Source organism: Carex rostrata, chromosome 4 (genome assembly GCF_964058835.1).
Source record: "Carex rostrata chromosome 4, lpCarRost1.2, whole genome shotgun sequence".
NCBI classification, from domain to species: Eukaryota; Viridiplantae; Streptophyta; class Magnoliopsida; order Poales; family Cyperaceae; genus Carex; species Carex rostrata.
The window spans coordinates 3,842,504-3,868,874 of NC_135921.1; the positions used below are offsets into that span (position 1 = coordinate 3,842,504).

General features: G+C 33.3%; 1 protein-coding gene and 1 long non-coding RNA gene across 2 annotated transcripts; both read right to left on the reverse strand.

The window, feature by feature from the left end:
- Positions 1-836: 836 nt before the first annotated feature.
- On the reverse strand, positions 837-10,220 carry NQR (ARP protein (REF)). Its single transcript, XM_078300738.1, has 18 exons — positions 10,021-10,220; positions 9,757-9,930; positions 8,962-9,143; positions 8,561-8,666; positions 8,298-8,374; positions 7,882-7,969; positions 7,129-7,312; positions 6,930-7,056; positions 6,357-6,437; positions 6,127-6,228; positions 5,590-5,685; positions 5,333-5,407; positions 5,079-5,198; positions 4,396-4,524; positions 3,396-3,473; positions 2,815-2,901; positions 1,849-1,935; positions 837-1,352 (listed from the first exon to the last, which is right to left on the reverse strand). The coding sequence occupies exons 1-18, from the start codon at positions 10,073-10,075 to the stop codon at positions 1,302-1,304; spliced, it is 1,899 nt and encodes a 632-aa protein (XP_078156864.1). The 5' UTR covers positions 10,076-10,220; the 3' UTR covers positions 837-1,301.
- A 4,457-nt stretch (positions 10,221-14,677) lies between these two features.
- Positions 14,678-16,581, reverse strand: LOC144552438 (uncharacterized). Its single transcript, XR_013511149.1, has 3 exons — positions 16,460-16,581; positions 15,175-15,322; positions 14,678-14,907 (listed from the first exon to the last, which is right to left on the reverse strand). It is a non-coding gene; the product is annotated as an uncharacterized LOC144552438 (long non-coding RNA).
- Positions 16,582-26,371: the final 9,790 nt, after the last annotated feature.

The following is a 26,371-nucleotide window of genomic DNA, read 5'->3' on the forward strand; positions in this document are numbered from 1 at the left end:
TCTCTAGAAGAAGAGATATTAGGAATATATTAAAATAGATAAGAGTACCTTATAATTTGAATATACTAGAAGTATCACGATAATTTCTTTATTTATCTAGAAGTGACTTTTGAACCGGAATCAATAACTCATATTCAAAACATTTTTTTTTTTTTCAATAACACGCCAAGAACTAGTTAAATTTTTTTACAGCCGGAAAAAAGCTTGCCTGAAAAATGTTTTGCAGTGCTGCTTGTAAATCTAAATTATATGATATTTTATTTATTTTGTTTGATATTTTTGAAACATATTTAAATAATAAGTTGTTTTTTTTTATTTTTTTTTAAATTAATAAACAAATAACTCCATTCAGCCGTTGAATTCCATTTTTTTTGTCTTTTTTGGGCTTCCCACCATTTGAAATGGCGGACACTCCATCAGTGTCCGCAACCTCAAATAGCGAACATGAGAAATTTTGAATACTTAGAATTCAATGGTTTTTTTGTTTATTTTTTTTGACAGGAATATATTTAAAATTTTCGGCCTTTTTCGTTCTTATGAATAGCGAAGAGTACATTAAATTGTTAATATGGATATGTTGGGTATCAAATTTGATGGATCATTTGTTCAGATAAAGTTATCATCTGAATCATAACTTTTCAAATTGCTCCATGAATGACCAACTTGTTTTCAATCTGCACCAAAATTTGAGTCGCAATTTAAATAGAGACAATTATCTATTAATATTTTAATTTTCGATTGTCACAGACATGAAATTATTAATCCATATATAGAGGCATATTCTAGAAATAAACTGCATTCCACGAACCTACAGAATTTGTATGATTATGCTAAGATTTGAAGGTGTATACCAGAAAGAACAATAAATATAACACAAATCATCATATAGATTTACAAGAACAGTACTTCAACTTCGTATCGAAAAGTTTCTTATCAACAAGAACCGTGTTATTTACTACAAAAAAAGTGCACGACTCATTTCAGAAAAATAGTTCATTTGTTGCCTAATAATGTACTTTCATGACTAAAACAGTAATTGTCACTGCATAACCCTTTTATTAATTTCGCATTCTTACCAAGTCTGTGTACAAGACACTTACAAGTGTAATAATTATCCCTGTATCTCATTTTAGAAGTCATTAAACACAAGATGTAACGGGTAGTGCCTTATTCCCCAGCAAGGCCGTAACAGCTGATGATTTTATTTTGGACCGTAACATTGCTGAAGTTTGCCCCAATTTTATTGACAACTTCTTTATATTGAACCACTTACAGAAAGAATAAATATCTGACGGTACTTATCATAGCCTGGACGAGGTCTTGCTGAACCCTGGATCAACACATACTACAACCTGCACATGTAGATAATAATTGAATGCCAATCAACTTAGGTCAAGAAAAAGAGTGAGGCTATGATAATGGTACTATGGATCAATATCTTTGTTTTCAAAATTCAAATAGTCGTTCAAAATCGTTCAACATGATCTCCGTATGAAAATGTACTTGTAGACTAAATTTCACATTTTTTTAGAATTTTTTCGATAGGTAGAAAACAATACTTTTGAATGGTCGATAATTTTTAGATTTAAGTGGTTTTCTACCTATCTAATTGTAAAAAAATTTGTGAAAAATGAATTTTTTTATCTACAAGCGCATTTTCATATGGAGATCATGTTGAACGGCAGATCAACTATTTGGACTTTGAAAATAGAGATATTAATTCATAGTATGAAGCAATCCGCAATATGCATAGTACCATAGCCTCACTCCAAAAAAAAAAATAGGTTAGCAAGCTAGAAATAATTGTCTGAAATTTAAAGATACTTTAGAAAAATGGGTGCAGTTTACCTTGCCGACACTTTTACCAGAATGAAGATGCTCCACTGCATCAGCAACTGAGCTGAGGCCTGAAAATCGGGTGGGATCCACAGCCACCTATATTTATGCATTGCAGTGTATTTAATTAGCAACAAAATTTTACCTAGATAGAATTGAGTAAAAGCAATCATAAGTAATCAAAAGCAAGCAATGATACTAAGCAAAATCATTGATATGAAATAACATATGACATGACTCGTTAAAAAAGTACTCTGGAATAAAAAAGGTACCCAATGGATTTTGAGAGATTTAGTCATGCAACATACCACAATATAGTAATTGAATTATCTTTTTCTTTTGCAAATAAGAACCAAAACTTAAGTGTATTGACAAATCACATACAATATTTTTTCATGTTAAAATACAGTACATCTAGCCTACCCCAACTTGTTCGGGACTAAACGCTTGGTTGTTTTTGGTTGTTGTTGTTGTTAAAATACAGTACATACATTTTTCTTAATTAGCATCATATTAAGACCCCCAGCAATCAGTCAATGAGGTGGCAAAGGTTGTTTCATTAAATTTTGACAATTTTGCCCCTCCTAAAACCATATCTTTCTAAGTCATAGCAATTACCAAATTAAATTCATGTGGAACGTTAGATTTTAAGATTTTATGGTAAATTTGTATCCAGATTAAGCCATAATAAAACTGATATAAATATACCCTTTCATTGCAAGGACATTTAATTGACTTGATACTAAAAAAGAAAAGTATAATTAATCATTTTTCAATTGTTCAACACTTCTATTACTGGTTGGTGTTATCTGCATCCTGCATATAACCAAAAATGTGAAGGCAAATAATAAAATTTCACAATATTATGTATTTTAACAAGAAATCTGCAAAAAAAGACTCAAATCATACCGTAATCTTAAGTAAGAATTAACAAAATTGTAATTTGTGCACCATGTCTTCCACAATAAAAGACAGTACCTTAAGTTTACCAGCAGCATAGAGATCAAATAGCCTATCAAGATGTTCTTGAAACAAATGAGCATATTGAATAAGAAAAAATCCAGCCTGAGGCAAAAGCATACATAGCAAAATAACCATTAAAACTGAGAGCAAAATTGCCAATTGAATTATGCAACTGTTTGCTTGCTTCCTAGTTAGAAACACACTTAAAATAACAAGTTCTATTAATATTATCAAGTACACCAAAATAGACAGTCACAATTCACAAAACATTTTCCAGAATAACTATTACATACAGTTATGCACCTGCCCTACAAGACTAATATGACTCGAATTGTTTATTACTTTGTATTTCTTGGCTTGAAGTTTGTCCAATTACACAAATAAGGGCAAAATTAAGATACAGGATAAGACCTGATTCAAAAATTGACAGCCAAATTTAATTGGGCATACCGGTATATATAATACAGCCAAGTTTACAGTATGTAGTCACCATAAATCATCATGAATTGATTAGTATTGATAAAAAAAAAATATGATGAAGATGGATTCAACACTTTGAAAGCTCATTTGATAAATTAAACTGACAAAAAGCATACCACTGTCTGGGATTTAGCAAGGATCTTTTCACACAGCCCAGGGTAGCTTAATGGCTTCCATCCATTCTCACCTTGATACTAAAACATAGATTGTTGTCATTTAGTAATATTAGAAGTATACTAATCATATCATCACCATCTAAATAGGTCCGACTCCTCACTGAACTCACCTCAAGAATATAAAAGAAATAAGCAATTTGATGATTTCTTGTTTCTTATTTAATATGAGTATTTTATTGTAAATAATAACTAAAAAAACAAAAAACAACTAAGGCAAGAGTAAAGAGCTACAAAATAATGCCAGGATCTACACTAGCGGGAACAGGTATAACTTTGCTCCCAGAAGACCATGCTCCTTTGTTTTTACTGGAAAACCTTTACAACAACCAACAACAACAACAACCAAGACTTTAGTCCCAAACAAGTTGGGGTAGGCTAACTAGACAACGTTTCAAGTAACTAATTGTATGTTTAATGAGCAAGGTACAAATGCCTCATATCTTTCATGCCTCGTGCATCACATCTTTATCTCCATTTTCAAAGTCCAAATAGTCCATCCAAACCGCTCAACATGATCTTCATATCAAAATGTACTTGGAGACCAGATGTCATTTTTTTTTTTAATTTTTACTATTTTTTTTAGATAGGTACAAAATCACTGTTTTTTCAGAAGATACTGGACCATCCAAAAACAGTGCTTTTTGACCTATCTAAAAGAATAGTGAACAATTTCCAAAAAAATATGAAATTTGGTCTCCAAGCACATTTTTATATGGAGATCATATTGAGCAGTTCAGATCAATTGTTTGGACTTTGAAAACGGACATAAGGATGTGATGCATTATTGGGGCACGAAAACAATGGGGCATTTTAATCCTACTCATGTTCAATATGTTTAAATTCAAAACTTCCAATAACTTCTCCCTTTAAAGTCCAACTGGTTTGCTCTGATAATCAACATTGTTATTTATGTCGTCAACGCACATCAAAAGAAACCAACCTGAGATATCATCCCAATCACAATGAGCCGCCCATGAATTGCAAGAGCATTTAAGCACAGATTGAACATGTCTCCTCCAACTGATTCATATATGATATCTACGCCCTTCTGATACTCGCTTTTCAGCACCTGAAATAACATTCACCAATGGCTGAGTGTGTGTATATAAGGAACAACGAAGGATAATGAAGCAATTATAGAAATTGGAAGATCTTAAAAGTAAATGAAATATGAAACCATTCTAACAGAATAATATGCTTCCAGACTAGAAAATAGAGAAAAAAGCTACTTATCCACTGATAGTACATGACATTAAAACAATATATACAAAAGATATTGATTTTGCAGCGGTATTATTTAGTAAATTTGGAGGGAGAAATATACAGATATGTATAGTTTTATTTGCAGAACAGACACAAAAGTCACAGGGAGATGACGATATGAGAAACACTACATCCAAAAAGAGAAAAGAAACCTTAAGAACCACCAAATCATATATTTGCATAGCATGTCCCGGCAAAACTATTGCCTTTGCTTTTGTATTAATTATGTTTTATTTCTATGATCTAATTTTTCACAGTTCGATGGTGTACAGTATAGGCAAATGACTAGTTTTAGTTATATTATGAGAAACAAACTGTAAAGGGAAAGAAAGATCAAATCCTGAAACTAACATAACGTACATCTTTTATACTTTCAGTTTTGTAGTCAATGACTCTGTCAACGCCTAAAGATTTCAGCAGTGCTGCTTTCTGCTGTCCTCCACAAGTCGCCACCACCTTATTTCCTCCCAGTTTTGCCAACTGCCATAACAAAGCTACATTAATTTATCAGAAAATTGAGAAAAATATACCAAATGGTTGCTGTGCTGATTGTTGCTTAAGTCGTTAAATAAGTAGAGAATATTATAAGCTAGTTAATTTGGGCATTAACTGACCTGGACCACAAATTGGCCGGTTCCACCAGCTGCGGCTGTTACTAAGACGGTTTCTCCCGATGTCATCTTTCCTGCCTACAAAAAGTTGAAAAGGAAGGAAAAAAAGGAAATTAATTCAATTATTTACATGAATTAGATGTTTTCAAGCATTACAGTGATGTACTGTTTCTTTACTTCCTCAAAAGAAGGATGTACGACAAAGACCACTGCCAGTTGCATTATTGAAAATACTCTATAAAAGGATACATATGAAGTACCTTTTCAAGAGCAATGGAGGCAGTTAAGCCAGATGTGAGCATTGCCACGACCTCAGGGTCTGGCCTGGGGACAGGAAGCAGAAATTTAGCTGGAACCTACAATTATTTTAGATAAAATGAGTAACAGCTTCTCTCCTTAATCGGAAGCAAAAATAAAATACAAAATATCTCTAGATCCCTGTAGAAATAAAGTTATACGTACCCACCAAAACATAGGAGATAGTACATAACTACATACAAAACAATATAAGTATTCTCTATATATTTCTGATCCCAGTTTCTCCAAAAGATGCCAAACTACCCTCTTTCCTCACAAATTCTCCCAAAATGAGGTAAAAGGAGTGGTTATTTTGACATTGGTGAAAAAATGTACTATTTTAGAGCTGGGGGATTTTAGGATTGTCATGCTTACAAGAGAACAGATATTCTTACATTTTTGCCATAATATAATTGACACTCTTTATGTTTAAATAGGGTAGAAATGAAGCACCAATAAAATTTATAATGAAAGATATATATAATAGCATGAGGCATTACCAAAGCAAACTCAGCATAGCCACCATAAGTCATAAAGGCAACAGGTGTCCCTACTTTCACATGATGAACAGCATCTCCAACGAAAGCCACGATACCAACAGCCTATAAGAAAAATATTTTACAAGTAAACCAACAATCTACTTATGAATGTGTGCCCTAAAGAACAATAACACTAACTCCGCAAAAGAAAGCAATGATAATAGAAGAGAGACGTTAAAGAATCATGGAACCTCAAAACCAGCATCGAATGGAAGTCGTGCAGCTACATCATTGCCTTTACCACTGAAGTAACGCCCAGAGCTAAAGTTTACCTATAAAATGCACAAAAAAGATTCAAAAATCTGAAGAAGAATGAACTATGAAGAAGTAACAATATAGACTGACACAATGAATATAGCATATTAGTTTTCTACTATGCATGCAATTCTCATATGCCAGATCTAGTGCTAATACTAATCAAGATTCCGTAAAACCGACAGCAAGCAGTCAGTTGGGTTGGAATTTTTAGTTATAGTTTAAATGGGTTGACTCAAACCAACTAGCAGGTCAGGAAATATTAACCCAGAACCAACCTATTAAACTATTCAGTAACTATTCAGTCAGGTCAGATTGGGCTATGCATATATTTCATAAATTCTAACGCATTAAAACCACCTCTGCTGGCCCTAACAGGTCAGGTTGGGACAGAAATTGTCAGCTGTACTCAGAAAAACGTACTTGATTGAACTTAAACCTCCTTTAATTTTTTTTTTCTGATGCGGGCACTTAGACAAATGATAAGCTTGGTATTATTATGTACTTACATCACTTGCATTCACGCCAGCATATAGGACTTTGACCATAGCAAAATCTGGCTTGATGGGTAGTCTCAGTTGAGTTCGTATGATTTTTGTTGCAGAACGAAAATTGTGAGTAAGTGTGTGAACAACTCTGAGAGAAAAAGAACAAACATTAGTGCATTCTTTTTCCCTTTAATCTTGAGAGATTAAAAAAGAAGTTTACATTTTCTCAAAAGATTGAGGGATGGTGATGCTTGGAAAATTAGGACTTGTGAAGTTTCTTTTTGACCGTGTAATAAGATACTTCTTTTCTTCAGCTGGTGTTGGCCAATACTCCAGCCCTCTACGTTTTGTTACCCATAGGCAAGCACCAGACTTAGTCTCATCCTCTATAAGTTCAAATGTACCTGACAAATGCTAAAAATCTTCAAGCTTTTGGTAATATTATCTAATAGTCAAGTTCTTTTCTTCTCTATAAAAAATTCTTTTCTTCTATTAGTCAATCTCAATTGAGCAATGATATTCAAACATACAAAATACTATATTTGCCCTACTAACTGTCCTTGGGGAACTCCACAACAACTATATCTCACTAGCTGTCTAATCTTAACTGGTAAACTCTTTCAATTATAAGGTGGAACAGAAATGAATCCTTCGTACTTTATTTATTTATAAGTACTATATCCATGATGCAAATAAGAACTCAGCAGCTATTTTGTTTATCTCATCTAAAATATAATTTCAAAATATTCAGTGATACACCGTACTGTATAACCAAAACTCAGAAAAATTAGAAAGAAAGTCATGTTCCAATTGATTTTGAGATAATATTATTCAAATGTTCCAAAATATTCAAAATTACTTAAAATGCTTCCCTTCTAATATGAGGGAACTATTAATCGCAACAAAATCAGATCATAAGTTCTCTAAACTTCAATCTCTGATGAGAATTTGATAAAAGCTTTGGGTATCTTACCTTTTATAATATCATCCATTGGCAAAAAGCCACCAATTGCTTTTACAATCCTGGGGTTAACTTGCATGCCCATATTCGTTTCTATAAACTGCATTGATTTATTTACATGCATTAATTTATTTATATTTAATTGATAAATAATTAGCATATTTTAGATAAATCAATAAAAATGACGGTAAACTCAAAAACAAGTCAACATACTCATGTGAGTACTGGCCAATACCTACTGGTAATGGCTTCGATGCCATAATGCACAATGGAAAAATCTTCTTAAGTGAAACTTTGAACAAAAATTCACAAGAACTGTTGCAACATGAAAGCAGTAGTGCAATAAGATAAGCACAATTCAAGCAACAAAAAAAGCACTGATACACTACTAAAACATCCTTATTTACAAGAACAATTGTAACATTTACCTCAGGACACAACACATTGACACGAATCCCACGACGTTTTAAAAATGCAAGTGATCTAGTGAACATAACCACTCCACCTGCAAATACAAAAATGAGATGACCATATTCAGTTTCTAATTTGTAAATGATGCAATCATCTGAAAGTAATCTCAAATTACTAAATTAGTACTGTCCACAAAAACTTATTTTGCAGTACTCAACTCAGTGATGAAAAAAGAACAAAAAAGGGATCTATTAAAAGGAACAAACATAAGAAAAGTTGCCTTTTGAGGCAGAGTAGGCAGGGTCAAATGCCATGGGATAGAGACCGGCAGCAGATCCCAAATTTATTATGACACCTCGCTTATTCTTGGACCGCATTATCTGAATCTGTTAAGAGTTCAAACAAAACAATTATGTTACAAAATATCATACTGTTACATTGCATTATTTATGAATAAGATGACCAACTAATCAATAACACAAACACAACAAGTAAAATTTATATTAATCATTAACAAATGTTAAGGTCATACTATTCTCCTTTTTAACCCCCCCCCCCAGGTGTGTCTTTCTTTCCTTTTTATATAGTCAAAAAGTACCTCGTACAATTATTGAGGAGTTTAAAATGGGCATGTTTGTAAATCTAAACAATTCTGAGGGTAAGAAAGGTCATATCCCATACCGCTATGCGCGTACAGTCCATAACTGCAATGAGATCGACATCTACAGTTCGTCTCCAAGTCTTAGTTCCATCTGTTGTATCCTCATGAAATAATTTAGTAGTAGATATACCAGCACTGTTGATGCATATATCAAGGCCTCCATAAGTCTCGACATGCTTATCAAAAGCACCAGCAACATCACCTGCCCATGAGAGCACAAAAAGCAGTCCCAGATTTCATTGAAACATCAGTGCCACATTTGTTGCAAGACTTACTTCAATTAACGTATAATCTCAGTTTCAGGATTATAAATTAGCCTCAAATCTCAATTCAAATTTTTTACCGGTCGGCTTTAAATTTAATTTAATTTTTATCTTATCATCATCATCTCATTATTTAATTATTCTTATGTGCTAGCTACGTTGAGGTTTAAACTACTGTATGGACTGGTGTCATGATCCTAAAAGGTAGATCATGCAAATTGGGGGATTTTGAGAGTGCTTTGTGTAATTTGTGGCGAAATAGATAATTTATGGTATAAATTGGATAAAGAGAACAGGTCTTAATTCATTTTATTCATTACTATCTCTTTCAACATTTCTAAAGGACCCTGACTAATTATATCTTTAGTATCTCCTACCTAAGTATCAAATTATTATAAAAACCCATTAGCTAACTCATACTTATCTTCCAATTATTCTAATTACTATTAAACTACTAGGACATTACAACTGGCACCTTATAAAACTGCCTATTTCTAATACATGAAAAAAAAGAGGTGTATTAAAAAATCAGCAAAATCATACGAGTCTTACTTGGAATAGTGACGTCACACTTAACAAAAAGAGCAGATGGCATAGTGAGACTTGAATAGAATTTTCTATTCTCCTTTTCTACAATTGATGCGACTTCTTTTCCTCTCTCCTCTGAGAAATCAACAATCGTCACAAATAGACCTTTCTGAGCTAGTGCCAGACTAAGTGCCTTACCTATAATCATCCCAACAAGAACAAATTACAGATTACGGATTCCATCTGTTATCAATTTGATTACGGGAATAAAGGAGATTAGAAAATTACCTATGCCAGAGGCACCACCGGTGACCAAAGCCGACATGCCTGGTTTCAGCTCCATCTCTTAGCGAGGTTGCGTTTCCGATTTCAGTGAGTAGTAAACGAAGCGTGAGGGAGGTCTGGATTTCGGATTTGGAACTTCGCTTCAGTAACTAATTGGAATTGAGAAAAACGGAGGGAGGGAGGGATGGATCCAATCAGTTGTTAGACACGAGGCCGAAATGTTGACCGGGTTTGATGGGTAATCGACCTGCTTGTTAGGCCCCACCTGTCGGACCTAGTTATAAGTCGGATCTGATATGATCACGATACTTTCCATATAAGTAGAGATCGGATCTCCTTGTAAAAATATAATTTTTTAGTTTAGATCCGGAGTGTCAGATTAAAGAAGTCTTGTGCGCTCCACTTCAAATTAGATTGGTATGAATTAGAATAAAACGGTTCAGATCTAAACTACAAAGTTGAATTATTTTAGAAGATCCGGATCCGGTACGGGTATCCTGATGTGCTTGTTAGGCCCGACCTTATTGGTTAGGTTTGGGTTTGGATCAGACCTCATAATAAGTCGGATCTCCGCGGATCATGACCCGTTTAACACAACCTATTTTGTATATTTTAATATTTTATTTTTCAAGATCATAGAAGTTTACCGAAATTTTTATTAATAGAAAATATATTAAATAAATATCGACATTAGAGAACGCTTTTGCGTTTTATCGAGATATAGGGAAACCGTTATGGTTTATCACGGCCAGAGTTTGCACTTAATTAACAAGCTTAACCATTCTAACTGAATCATAAAAAAACCGGAAAAAAAACCCTGTCCGTGATAGATTGGAACGGCCAGAGAAAAAAAAAAAATCTCTGTTCGTGATGAACAGTAACGGCCAAGTCCAAAAATTAAAAAAAAATTTGTTTCACCTCTGGCCGTGATGGGTTATCACGGCCAACCCTTTTTTTTTCTTTCTTTCTTTCTGCCTCTGGCCGTGATAGATAGTAACGGCCAGGGTTTTTTTTTCCGGTTTTTTTCTTGCGCGGTTCAATTAGAATAGATGATATTAATTAAGTGTTAATGCTGGCTGTGATAAGCCATAACGGCCAGAGGCCGTGATAAACCATAACGGTTTCCCTATATTTCGATAAAACACAAAAGCGTTCTCTAATCTCGATATTTATTTAATATATTTCCTATTAATAAAAATTTCGGTAGAAGTTTAGGTGCTGATATTTATTTAATATATTTCCTATTAATAAAAATTTCGGTAGAAGTTTAGGTGCGTTGGAGTCACTGGAGCAGTTATTGTTCTTATAAAATTTGGATGTGTTGATTAGGGTTAGTATACAAAAATTTACAGAGAATATTATAAAATATTAGAGAAATATCCATAAGTTTGGTGATTTTAAGAATTAAATGAGGTCCAAATTGACTTCAATTATCAAAAGATATTTTGTCTATATAAAAATTGGCGTATCGATTACAACTAGAACAAATAACTTTTTTTTTGTGTCTAATATATATATTGTATGTAAATACATTTTGGCATTTTTTTTCCGCCGAATTCTTCTTCCACAATTATATAGTATTCGAAGAATATCAATAAATTCTGCCGAATTCAGGACACAAAATAATGACCAAATTGAATTAAACATGCAATGCGATGCATTTGCATTTCAACAGATTTTATTTGTATAGAAATTAACATCAATTAGAATTAGAATGAGAAATTCTTCTACAACTATTAGAACATAAAATGTGAAGATTGTCTTTGAAGTTTTGGTAATTTTAGAACATAAAATGTGACACGCATTGACTTGAAACATCAAGAGATACATTAATTTAAGGTGCTAATTGCATTGGGGATCAATTTTGTTCGCATAAAAGTTAATATATTGTTTAAGATAAGTAGAAAATGACAACTTCTGAATGGTCAAGAATTTTTAGATGAAGTGATTTTCTACTATCTAAAAAAAATAGTAAAATATTCTAAAATATGTGAAATTTAATCTACAAGTGTTTTTTTTTTTTAAATCACGTTGAACAATTCAAATTGATAGCTTGAATTTTAAAGTTGAAGATATTGAATCATAAAACATACCATTATACGATAGGCATAATAATATTCAGATTGATAGCTTGAATTTTAAAAATAATATTTAGATTGATAGCTTCAATTTTAAAGTTGAAGATATTGAATTATAAAACATACCATTATACACTAGGCATAAGTACCATAGCCTCACTCATTTTAAAAATAATATTCCAAGCGTGTCCATAAGGCTAAGCTTCAGAAGAGGGTACGCGGAGGAAAGGGAAGAAGAAAACACTGTGCGGAGGTTATGATATCGTCAGACCGTATCTGACTGAGGGTTCACACCTGTTTCAGAAGAGGAGAATTGAAGAGGAAGCGGAGGGTACGTACGTGTGCTACTGTGCGGAGGAGAAGCGCTAAGTTTTGTTTTGACGAGATCTGTACCCCAGATTTGAAGTGTAAATTTACTCTGCGGAGGGTTGGCCACCCCCATCGTTGTCCTCTTCCTTCTCTTTAATAAGAATGCCCCCCCGTTCTGAAGCACACCCTAAATTGTCATTAATTTTTTTAATTTAAGTTAGGTTTGGATTGACTAAACATTACAAAAGGGGTGTGTGCGTGTTTTATGTTGTAAATGCATGCAATTCATCAGATTTTGATATTTTATGACAAAACAAATAAATTCATCCATATATATTATTTGACAAATCAAGCATCATTTGATTATGCTTAATTAAGCCTACAACATCTCTACATGAGAGTACATCACAATCTAAAAACCAAGGTAATTAATTTTTCTATATAAGATATGACTGCACAACAGAAAAGTTCAATGGCAGTAACAAAATGATTTAAAAAGTTATCAATATATTTATCAACGCATAAAATTCTCAACCACAATAAGCAAAAGAAAAATAATTTAAAAAAGTAACAATAAGCATATATTGTGAGCTAGAGAATACAAACAATAAATAATACACAATTTGAAAAACAATTTACAAATCCAATTCAAAAGAAATTAACAAGTACAAAATCTTATCTCCATCCGTGGGAATGTCGCTTGAACCAACTGCATGCTACACTACTAGAAATATCACATGCATTATTACATTAGTTAAAAGCTCAATGCCTATTTTTTTTTTAAAAAAGAAAAATGAATCCCAGTGTTGTCACATGATTATAAAAAAGTATTATTGTTCATTTTTAAAAGTTGTTAATTTTCATACAGTCACACGGTTGCGGGGAAACCGTTTTATTTATTCTCGTAAATCACTAGCTAATTAGAGACCTCATAAGCTATATAGGTTAGAGGAAGTCACAAATATTGTACAAGATTAGGTTATGCTACAATCATAATTTATTTTCTTATTCCGCTGAGACAATTTGTGTTTAAGCACGAGCAAGCTATAAATAGCAATTTATTAGCAACTAAATCGATAAATTTGCAAAAGGAGAAGAAAGATGGAAAATCAAGCTACTGCAAAAATAGATCTCATTTGAAAAAAAAAAAAAAAAAACAATTCACGTTCATCGAAGTCTTAATTTCACAAATAACCTAGCAGATTGTCAGAAATTATGGTCATATTAAATTGTCGAACAAGTTTTTCCTCCATTAATTAGAAGCATATGTACAAAGAGAAAGGATGAAAAAAAATATTAAATGAGGATGGGGATGCCACTTCAAAATGAATTGTTTCTCATCTCTTATTCCAGCCAAATTTTCAATTCCAGCTCTATTATGGAATTGAGAAAACTAAAAGAGTGCTTTATTCTGACTCTTTTTCAGTATTGTTTGGCGGAGATATAACCTCAATTCTACTAAATTCTGCTATTGATTTCTACCTATGACTCTGAAAATCAGCAATTCCAAGTTGAGGCTAAAACTACTACATGTACTGGCATCTTCTAAACTAGCCATTTCTAATACATATAAATCAGAATTCTATTCTCCTTATACTGATTTTGGTTAGTGACCGATGAAGCGCAACTAGGGCTGTAAAAAAGCTCATGGCTCGTGAGTTGTTTGAACTTAGCTCGGTAACGAACTCGCTAATAACTTGTTTGTTAAAACTCAAGTTGAGTAACTCGTTTAACTCATGAGTTGAGTTCGAGTTGTACTCAGCTCACTCATTTCAACTCGGACTCGGTTGAGTTCAATACTTGTGTACCATACCCCAACTTGATCCAAATATATAACAGTGTTTCAAGAAATGCTCTTTCTTACCCGTAAACAAAAATAACTATGACATGCGTGAATATTTACAAGAATTTATGCAAGGACTGCTGCTCTTTGAACAGAGGAACCTTCTTAAAAATAGGTTATTACATAAGAACAGTTCAACACCATAAAATTTAAAGTGCTAAACTGCTAGTAGGTAATTAGGATCATTGATCACGAGTTAATTCACAAGTCGCGAGTTGAGTTCAAGTCGAGCTCGCTATTTCCCGAGTTGAATTAGAGTTACTCTGAACTCGAGCTAACTCGGCTCGTTAGCAACCCTAAGCACAACGGATTGAGGTCTGGATTCAGATATATACGACAGTAATAAATAACTTGCTATAACCGCATCAAGGTCATTACAAGTAGCAAGTAAAAGCTATCATGACTAAATTAATGAAAACAATAATTAATGAAAAACATGACTAAATTAAGTGCCAAACTATTCAGATCTTGAGATTATAAGAATGGATCTGTTTTAACTGACATTGTTATTGCTTCGTTACCAGGCAGTTAGTCGCTGGTAACAAGAAGCTGAATCCTATCAATCCTAGCTATCACAGAAGGGACAGATGAACATGGCAGCAGTGAGAGGTATAGCTGCACCCACCGGAAAGGGGACATAATTTTTTTTGTTAAAGATCCCTGCATAGGGTTAAAAAAAAAAAAAAAAAAAAAAAAAACTAGTTAGCACCAAAACATGGATATTATTATATATGTACATTAAACTTTAGCCACATCTTCTAATAAGAAATGTTACCGTGTACCACCACTAAAATCTATTAGGTATTCCAATAAAAAATGTCAAAATCAAGTAAACTTGAACTATCAAATAATCTATTCGGTGCCAACATTATTAATGAAAAATAAAAAATGGTGCCAAAAAGAGATAGAGCAGTTCAATATACATACAATCTTCCTTGTCTATCTCCCATCTTCCTGTCCTCATATTCCTCATATTCCTTAGTTCAATATACATACCATGCTCCTTGTCTATCTCCAATCTTACTATCCTCGTATTCCTCATAACCTGATACAGCCTCTGAATTGTACTTTGCATCTTCATTCAAATTAGCACAAAACATGTAAAATAAGTTAACAAAGTGAAACAGTAAGAAAAACTAAACACAAATATTTATATTATTAGGTACATACAATGGGGAGAGAAAATCAATTTTGGTTAATATACAATTTAATCATCTCACTTTCTGCTGCATGCATATTCATTTAATTACTAATTTATAGTAGTTGCAGACTTGCAGTACACTATATTCTTAATCACACACATATGTTCAAGTGAATACATATATTATAGAAAGGGGATGCAATTCACAGAGATAACTGCTATACCATCAACCAATACTGCAAAAAACAAGACAAAGGTGGATATAAAATCATTGCTAGCTATCGTACTCATTACAAAATTACTAAATTCACTGGTCTTTTGTCTACTTATCTTATTGGTCGTATTTTATCCTAATCTAAAGAATACATAACTGGGCTTTCCAAACTATTAAAAATAAGTTTGGAACACGTAATAAATTGATTAAAAACCAGCATAATAAAACCTTATATGCATAATTTCATTAGAACTCATAACAAATTTATTTTTTCTTTTAGAAAAAAGGGTTTGCAACATGTTTCCATTGAAAATCGGCAACATTCAGTGAAAACAAGGAATTTAAAAACATATTTCTAGCATCCCATTCACGGTACCAGTGGTACTAGACTGGTACTAGACTGTTAGTACCTTAATTATAGTCTATATATCCCCTGGGATACCATGCATAAACACCCACAATCTAAAATAAAATTGGAAACAGAACTAAAATAAAGACAATTAATTCTGATCAATCTGAACCAAATGCACATAAATCTCGACAGAGTCGAGTACAGTACCATATTGTCCCAAACCTACATCGACATGGAAACCCAAATAGCCAAAAAAAAAACAAAAGAAAAAAAAATGAAATAAATATATATGACAAACATGTTAATTTAAGGTCCCTGGTTTCTTAGTGGTTCAAAGCATGAAGAGACAAAAGAAGAGGAGAAGGTGAAAGCTTTAGATTCAAATTAAAATCTCAGTTTTAACATCGGATAAAATTAATCCTTTCAATTCTAGTGAATGGTTTAAGCAAATATGACAACCGAACGACTTAATTATAAGAAATTAAAATTAAGAAAGCCGACTAACCTTGTCGGAGAGAATGAGAAGATGAAGATACGGAATCAAATAAAGGTCTCAAGCTTGGGAATTGGGAGAGAAGGACGAGATTTGTTGTGTTTGAGGGGTTACGCACTGAACCGCCGGGAAAGATATTAAGAGGGCAATTTTTGGACTTATTTTTAGAAGCGGTTATTTATGTCATGTCATAAGTCATAACTCTAAGAGCATCTACATCCCTAAAACTCAACAGAGTTTCTAAATAACTGTTAACTACTTTTTTAAAATTATGGTCTTTAAAGTTTCTAACTCTCACATCCCTGAAACTCATTTTAGAGTTTCTATTAAGCCACGTCAGCAACAAATTAAAAAGGAGAAACAATTTGAGCCAATTATTTAGCCAACATAGAGTTTATAAACAGTTTCTTAATAAGAAACTTTCCTGCATAGTTTTTAAATAAGAAACTCTCCCACATCTCTGAAACTGGATTAGAAACTGCCACATCAAATTAGAAACTCTAATAGTTTCAGGGATGTAGATGCTCTAAGATAATTAGAGAGCTGTGTTTGAGGGCCGGGTTACGCACTGACCGCAGGGGAATAAATTACATAAGCAAAAGAGAACAATTTCTGAACTTATTTTTAGAAGGAAACTTAAAATAATCTCTAATTAGAAGGGGTTATTTACGTCATAAGTAATAATGCTATTTTAAGATCATAATTTCTAATATTCCGCGCAAAGAGATTTTTTATTTTATTTTTTTTTATCATTTGACACAACATCTCTAATTATCTTTATTGTGTGGACAAATTTATTCTCTTTAAATTGCACTCCAAAAATGACCATAATCGGTAGATCTTATATTTATCTAAATCTTTATTTTTTTTGCAAAAAATTGAGAAAAAAATAAACTTTCTGGAGAAGTCTGACTAAAAAATACAAGGTTCTACTTCTGAATTTATTTGAATAAATTTAATTAGTATCATCTTGAACAATTCGAACAACAAGAAACATATGAATTATGAAATTGTGTGAATTTAGTATGTATAAATTTATTTTGTGAACTATATTTGTACGAAGTTAGATATTTAGTATTTTAGTATGTATGAATTTAGTTACAAACTTAATTTATGATAGTTGACTTTATAATATATTATATAATACATTTGACCTTTTGGTTCACCAGCTTTCACGAGCTGGCTCGACTCGCCGTTGTCAAAACAAGCGAACCACAAGCCACTTTTTCAACTCGAATTCAAATGTTGACTCGCTCGTTACTAAAATGAGCGAGCCATGAACTTGGTCTAGCTCGGACAGAGCCAGCTCATTGCCCAATCCTGATTGCATGGTACTACATATATATAATTATTATTGTTTGCATCTCACGTTCCTTTATTGAAAAAGCGTACTTGATTAGAAATTTAAATGGTTCCGCCGCCAAATGATAACTGTCATGCGAAAAATAAATAAAAACCTCGATTATTCCAAACAAAATGTCAAAAATAAATAAAACGGTTTCCCCACAACCGTGTGACTGTATGAAATTAACAACTTTTAAAAATGAACAATAATACTTTTTTATAATCATGTGACAACACTGGGATTCTTTTTTTAAAAAAAAAAAATATAGACATTGAGCTTTTAACTAATGTAATAATGCATGTGATATTTCCAGTAGTGTAGCAGTTGGCTCAAGCGACATTCCCACTGATGGAGATAAGATTTTGTACTTGTTAATTTCTTTTGAATTGGATTTGTAAATTGTTTTTCAAATTGTGTATTTATTGTTTGTAATCTCTCACAATATATGCTTATTGTTACTTTTTTAAATTATTTTTCTTTTGCTTATTCTGGCTGAGAATTTTCTTCGTTGATAAATATATTGATAACTTTTTAAATCATTTTGTTACTGCCATTGAACTTTTCTGTTGTGCAGTCATATCTTATATAGAAAAATTACCTTGGTTTTTAGATTGTGATGTACTCTCATGTAGAGATGTTGTAGGCTTAATTAAGCATAATCAAATGATGCTTGAATTGTCAAATAATATATACGGATGAATTTATTTTTGCTAAATAGTAAATATGCAACATATATGTTTTTCATAAAATATCAAAATCCGATGAATTGCATGCATTTACAACATAATACACACACCTTGTAATGTTTATTCCATCCAAACTTAACTCGAAGTAAAAAATTAATGACACTTGGAGTGTGTTTCAGAACGGAGGGGGACACCCTCTTTAAAAGGAAGGAAGGGGACAACGATGGGGGTGGCCAACCCTCCGCACAGTAAATTTACACTCCAAATTGAGGAGTACAGATCTCGCCAAAACAAAGCTTAGCACTCCCCTCTCTTCTCCTCCGCACAGCACGTACCCCCCGCTTCCTATTCAATTCTCCTCTTCTGAAGCAAGTGCGAACCCTCAGTCAGATACGGTTTGGCGATGTCGTAATCTCTGCACAGTGTTTTCTTCTTCCCTTTCCTCCGCGTATCCTCTTTTGGAGCTTAGCCTTATGGACATGCTTGGAATATTATTTTTAAAATGAGTGAGGCTATGGTACTTATGCATAGTGTATAATGATATGTTTTATGATTCAATATCATCAACTTTAAAATTCATCAACGTGATCTCCAAAAAAAAAAAAAAACACTTGTAGATCAAATTTTACATTTTTTAGAATATTTTACTATTTTTTTAGATAGTAGAAAATCACTTTATTTAAAAATTCTTGACCATTCAGAAGTTGTTATTTTCTACCTATCTTAAACAATAGTAAAACTATTCTAACAAAATATAAAGTTTGCATGTAATTACATTTTCATAGTGTTCAATGGTTTATATTGACTATTTAAATTTTAAAAATAAAAAAAATGATTTGTAGTACCGATCAATCCTTAGTACCGAAGCCTCACTAGTAAAAGATGGAAAAAAAAATAGTATTGCTGATTCAAATCGATAATCTATCTAACCGTTGCATGTATATGTTAGTGGATTCAGACCCCATTTATATAACAGTGACAACATGTACAATTTCCATGTATTAGTTCTAACTGATATGTATATTAATTTTTATGCGAACAAAATTAATCCCAATGCAATTAGCACCTTAAATTAATGTATCTCTTGATGTTTCATGTCAATGCGTGTCACATTTTATGTTCTAAAATTACCAAAACTTGAAAGAATCTTCAAAAACTATCTAATAGTTGTAGAAGAATTAATTTCTCGTCCTAATTCTAATTGATACGTTAATTTCTATACAAATAAAATATGTTGAAATGCAATTGCATCGCATTGCATGTTTAATTAATTCAATTTGGTCATTATTTTGTGTCCTGAATTCGGCAGAATTTATTGATATTCTTCGAATACTATATAATTGTGGAAGAAGAATTCGTTTGTGTTATTTCTAATCACACATCAATATTAGCGGGAAAAAAAATGCCAAAATGTATTTACATACAATATGTATATTAGACACAAAAAAATTATTTGTTCTAGTTCTAATCGATACGTCAATTGTTATATAGACAAAATATCTTTTGATAATTTAAGCCAATTTGGAGCTCATTTAATTTTTAAAAATCACCAAAACTTATGAATATTTCTTTAATATTCTGTAATATTTGCTGTAAAACTTATTTTATACTAATTCTAATCAATACATTAAATTTATAAGTTCAATAATAACTGCTCCAATGACTCCAACCCACCTAAACTTCTATGGCTTGAAAATTAAAAGATTAAAATATACAAATTAGGTTGGGTTAAACGGGTCATGATCCGCTCAGATCTGACTTATTATTAGGTCCGACCCTGGCAGGTTCGTACGTTACTACTATCACATCCAGACACTGATCAACACATGGATGAGTGAATAGCATGTGTATGACAATCAGTCTGATTGGCCGCAAAACGAAGGCCCAACCCTTGTTCCAAATGACAAAAATATTACTTTGGGTCGAAGGCGAGTCAATAGGATTCTGATGTAGCTTGATTTACTGCATAATAGAAGGAGAGGACATCAGGCTGGTCGAGATACACAGGAACAACAAAACAGAGCTGCTCGAGATGCACGAGGTAGTTAACTCATATTTTTAAATTAAATTCCAACTTTAAAAAAAAATTAATAATAACAATACATTTTTGTTTGTCAATTTTCAGAAGGCAAGCAATGTATTTTTATCTAGTAGTCAATTTTATGTTGTGATTGCATTGCTTGTTTGTTGTAATATTTTGAATAATATTATTTAAGAGTACTTTTATTGTATTAAATATTTATTTCATGTTTGTTAGGCGTATCTTAATTTAATATTTCTAAATCAAAACAAAATCAAACTACTTCTTCGTACATATGCAGTTAACGAACGACATTGCCAAATGTAAAATATTTTTCAAATTAAATACCACACACAACTATAACTACCACTATTTTTGAAACAAAAAATCAAAACAACAAAAATATAAAATATGCTAACTCTGAAAAAAAAAAAAAAAACAAACGGGCCGCATCCCCTAGAAGAGGCCCAAAAAACTGGCCGCTTTGCCTAGATATGACCACCTATAACGTGGTCGCTTCTAGGAGATGCGGCCATGGCATTTTTAGAATTTTCCCAAAACGGTGGTGTTTTAGTTTATTTTTTTTTTAGATAATGGTATATTTAAAAATTTCGACAATAGATTACCACTAAAACTCAAAATCCAGGGGGGGCGGCTGCCCTCTCCTGTGCTACAGTAGATTCGCCCCTGCCCCCCAGTCTATTCTGGATCCGCCCCTGCCCTTATTGGATACTTGGATTACTACAATATCTATGCACCACTTTGCTTAAACTACAACGCCAGTTCACATAACAAAAGTGCAAAACGGATGAAACGGTAAAATGGCCAGTATTTGATGATACAATTAATCCATTCTTTTTTATTCCTGCAGAGCATATTTTTATCCTGATCTGCATCTTTTAGTTCCAAATAGCATGTGTATTTCAGGGGTAAAAACCTAATAAGAAAAGAAGATAATAACGATTTTTGTTGATCATGTAGATGCCACAAGCATGACTTATTTATTATTTTTGGGAAAAATAAAATAAAGCAATCTGGTTGTATTCCAAATATTAAAAGTTATATATATATATACAGCTAGTAATATTTCACATAATTATTCTTGTTATCTCTCGTACATTTTAATATAATAGATGATGAAAACAATTAGATATGCAAAAAAGGCATTCTGAATTATAATGCATGGGTTTTGTGCAGGAGCAAGGCATCGATCCATACATCGATTATTTTACTGAAAGTTACATCAATCTTCCTGAGGTGAAGAAGGCTTTTCATGCTGACCCGAACATTAATTGTATGGGTTCAATGCGATGAGTAATACTATTAATTTTCCTAAGTTTTTTTCATCATTTTTCATAATCTGCTTGGTAGAAGCAGTTTAATTTGGATGCTAGATGAAAAACACTGACATTTCAGATTCAATTTGAGGGTTCGAATAACATATCATTTACTGCATTCGCATTGTCTCTTCGTTTATTATAATTTTATGACTTAATTCTGTTTGGCCTTCTTGTAGAGATTTAGAATACACTTCAAAAGATAATACATCTATTCCGACAATTATGAAAATTGTTACCAAAGGGCTCCGAGTCATGCTGTACAGGTACTTTTATTTATTATCTAATTCTGGTTTATTATCATTATCATTATTAGCCAGTGAACAAAAAAGTTTCCGAATTGTATTTTTTCCTATCTAAATATGATGTTTCAGTGGTGATATAGATAGCGTCGTGCCACTCACCAATACAGTAAAATCTGTCAAGGCCCTCCAACTTCCTGTCAAGAAACCATGGAGGCCGTGGAACTGCGATGATCAGGTACGTAGCTTCTATAAAAGAATATCATTGCTTATTAAAGAAAAAAAAAACTACAATTTTCTTAAATTAAATACTGTGTGTTACTTGAAGCTTGGAGGGTTTGTTGAAGAGTATGAAGGCTTGACGCTAGTGACGATAAGAGGTGCCGGACACATGGTTCTGTCGAATCGACCGCTGAGAGCATTTTCTGTGATCAGTCATTTCCTCTCAGGAGAACCACTACCAGAAGTACATATAGTGATCCTTAATACAACAACAAGAACAAGCCTTTAGTCCAAGCAAGTGGGGCTAGGCTACAAATAGAACCCAACCGGAGATCAATAGTGGTCCCTAATATATGATAAAAATTGAAAATTAATTCACTTGACCAGACTTTTCATGTTCATGTATTACAATTTGTTTCTTGCTTTAATAATTTCTGAAACATTTTCTTTGGTCCAATGCATGTGTTGTTGCTGATTCCGTAGAATTGTTGTTTGTTCAATGCCAGCACACTGATTTCACGGTTAATTGTTTTCAACTTATTCATGTGAATACCGGTAGAGACACATTCGTTATTGTTGCGAACATTTGATATGCAAGTGATGCAAAAGTAGATTACGGCAAGCGTTAAGAAGAGTTTCTGTTGGGCTGCTAGTGATAATTTCTATTTTAAATTTAATTTTATAGATGAATTTTAGTTTGTAAAGGAAACTAACAAAGCAAAATTAGATTAGATATTTACTGATACATGTCAGGGAGCTAGTACACTTAGATATTTACTAGTAAATGTGATGGGGGCAAAAGAGGTACTTTTTACTCTTTATAATAGACTTTGCCTACTTCTAAAGTTTATTTGGAATTGTAAACTTTTGATATGGTACTACCCAAAAAAAAAAGGTAAGCAATTGACCATGAAAGAGAAAAATCCCAACAGTTCACCCCTTGGATATGGCGTTATGGTGGAGCAAGGCCCCTTTAATTTAGAGTAAACAGTGGTAGTAAAACTCTTGAGAAAAATCCTTATTCTTGCAATAATGGTATAATTAGCATGACATAAGTAACGTAACTTTGATTAAATTTTAATTCCAATATTTTTTATTTGATATATTTTCTGATCAATACAGGAAGAGTGTTTCTTCCATTTTACGCATATGATTAATTGTAATTTATAATGACACACTTTTAATTTGAACATCCTAGTGGCACATGTGCTTTTTTTTTTTGGAATCACAAGCAGGGGTGGTCCAAGATTTATTATGGTAACTAATAACTATGGATATGTTGTCAACTGGATTATGTTAATTGGTTCAGGTTGGAAAATTCACAGTTCAACACGAAGGATTGGCGCTGGTTACACTGAAGTGAGCAGGGCATATGGTGCCATGCGACAAACCAGAGAGAGCATTGGCTTTGATCCTAGTTTTTTACTAAAAATAACGACGTAAACAGTCTGAAATAGTTTTTTACTTAATATAACTGATGTGTTATATGAGACCGAAATAGTTTTTTTTACTAAAAATCAGTATTACTGCTAGTCCGAAGAATTATATAACTGATGTGTTGTATGAGATAAAATAGCCCTAATGATATCTTTATCCAAAAATTGCCTTTAAATGAAACAATTAATAGAGGCACCCAACAATTCAATAATTCTATTACAAAAGAATTTTGGTAATAAAAATCGAAAGACCAAAAAACCAATGTACCATACTGGCCCAATTTCCGGGCTCGGCGAGTTCCTATCCTACACACGAAACTAGCACAAAAAAACTTTCAATGCTACACAGGAAAGTACCGCAAACAAGCTTTCCAATCCATACCAACGAAGCCACCAAAATAACCGCCTCCAATTTCCGGGCTTGGCGAGTTGCTCTGGCTCCGGGATTGGGGGCTGCTCCAGCTGAGGCAGTGGAGGCGGCAGCGTCATGGCAAGCGGCGACGGCAGCGTCAGGGCGGGCGGTGGCAAGGTGGTGGTGGGCGGCAGTGGGTAGCTGTATATTACCTAGTAAGTACTGTATAAACAGTCAGTGAGAAAGGACACTCAGAGAATAAGTGTTTGATTGATTCCTCATCACCTCTACAGAGTACACACATACTCGGTAGATTTCATCCTCTTTTTTTTCAAATTTTCTGCCGTTAAGATCTTTTCATGGTAAGTTAACCAAGCAAATACCTTCATCCTTGGAGGCACCTTCATTTTCCAAACCTTGTGTATCCGACTTGCAGTATGAGCATCCCCTTTCAAAACAACAATTATTTTAAAACCAAGTGCAATACAAGTTATTTGGCATTCTCCAGTATCTAATATGGGTGAAAATTGAGTAAATTTACTATGATTTGTTTATTATACTAATTAAGTATAAATTTTCAACTTGATCGGATATATATTGAAAGATATATATATTAAAAAGCAATGAAATTTTTTCATACAAAATACATTTTGTATCACACTTATTACATTACTTTGTTGTGCTTTCAATCACTCCGTTTTACTATTCATATTTTCTCAGTTACGATTGACACACATGGAAGATAAAAACATAACAGAACTTTTGTTCTTGTCACAAATTTAAATTTTCCTTGTTTTCATTTGTTGTAATTTATTGCCTTTTGGAATGGGAAAACAGAAAACCACCTAAAATTAAAAAGTTAATATGCTATCCTCGCGGTAACTTCTTTTTTCTGACAAACAAATTTTCATTCTCCAAAATTACCATACAATGCCAACATGCTTCACAAGAAAATTATGCGCGAGTAGCGAACATCTTTATATTGTGCTAATTGATACCTTTGAGAGCCGGGCATTTCATTCCCTCCGTGAAAAATTATGCCCGGCCTTCCCCAACTGATAAATGGCGGTCCCACAAAGCAGTCTCTAGCGGCTTGTATACCGAATCCATTGAATTAAATAACTCAGCTTATTTCATGCAAAATGTCAAAATCCATAAACGGTTTTCGGGGACAGCCGTGAATGTCACTGGAAGTGGAAGGCCGTTTTATGGATCCGTTATATGAGCCACTAGAAAAGGGTCAATTTTAAATAAGGATTTAATTAAAAAATAATCGGAAGTCCGTTATACCTCCCAGTCTTCTCTATAGCCTGTTTGAAGCCCCTTCAAAAGGCCTTTTGAAGCCTGTTTGCTCCTCTCAACTATGAAGCCCAATATTGATATTTTTTTTTGTATATTTATTTAGATTAATTTTCAATTGAAAGAGTCTCTCCAGGAAATAAATCTGCTCCGATCCTAAGATGGATTGTAGGGTCCTACGATTCCATATCCAACCTTTTATTTGTTTTGAGATTCGTGCATAAAAACAACTTTTATGGAGATTCGTAATACTTAAAAAATAGAAGGTTGGATTTGGAATTGTAGGACCCTACCCTACAGGATCGTAGCAGATTTATTTCCATCTCTCCAGGGGTTGATTGGTACCATGACAGTGGATCAATGGACACAGTTTGTGAATTGATGTTGGGCGATTTGGAGGTGCTGGAATCAGGCGACGTACGGTGGATTGAGACCTAGGCCTACAGATTGTACTTTAACATCTCTCAGGAAACCGAACTCATGGCTATGTCAGCAAATGTGATGGTACTAGTCCCTGACAAGTATGGGCAGTGAGATACTGGTACTGCCAACTGGGTCTCCTGTTACATAGACGGGTCCTAGACTGCTGACTGGAAGAGAGGGAATGGGATTGTTCTTTACGAGGAGGAGGAACTACTGATGTATATCACGGAGGGGGTTCAGGTTTGCTGTCCATTACAGGCGGAGGCTGCTGCACTCATGGAGGCAGTACGAGCAGTACAAGCACTAGGAATACAGGCTTGCGACTTCTATACGGATAGCCAGTGCCTAGTGGATGCAATTTCCCAAAACCAACCTCTGATGGAGTCAGATTCGAGGGCCCTCATGGAAATCTTTGAGCTTTGGAAAATATTCAAACTTTTCACCCAATTCAGCCGTGTTAAAAGTAATCAGAAGCCAAAACTGTTTGGCTGACAACCTGGCAAGGAAGGGTCGAATAGAGAATTGGAGCTACAGGGGCTACACTTTTCACTTTTTAGATAGC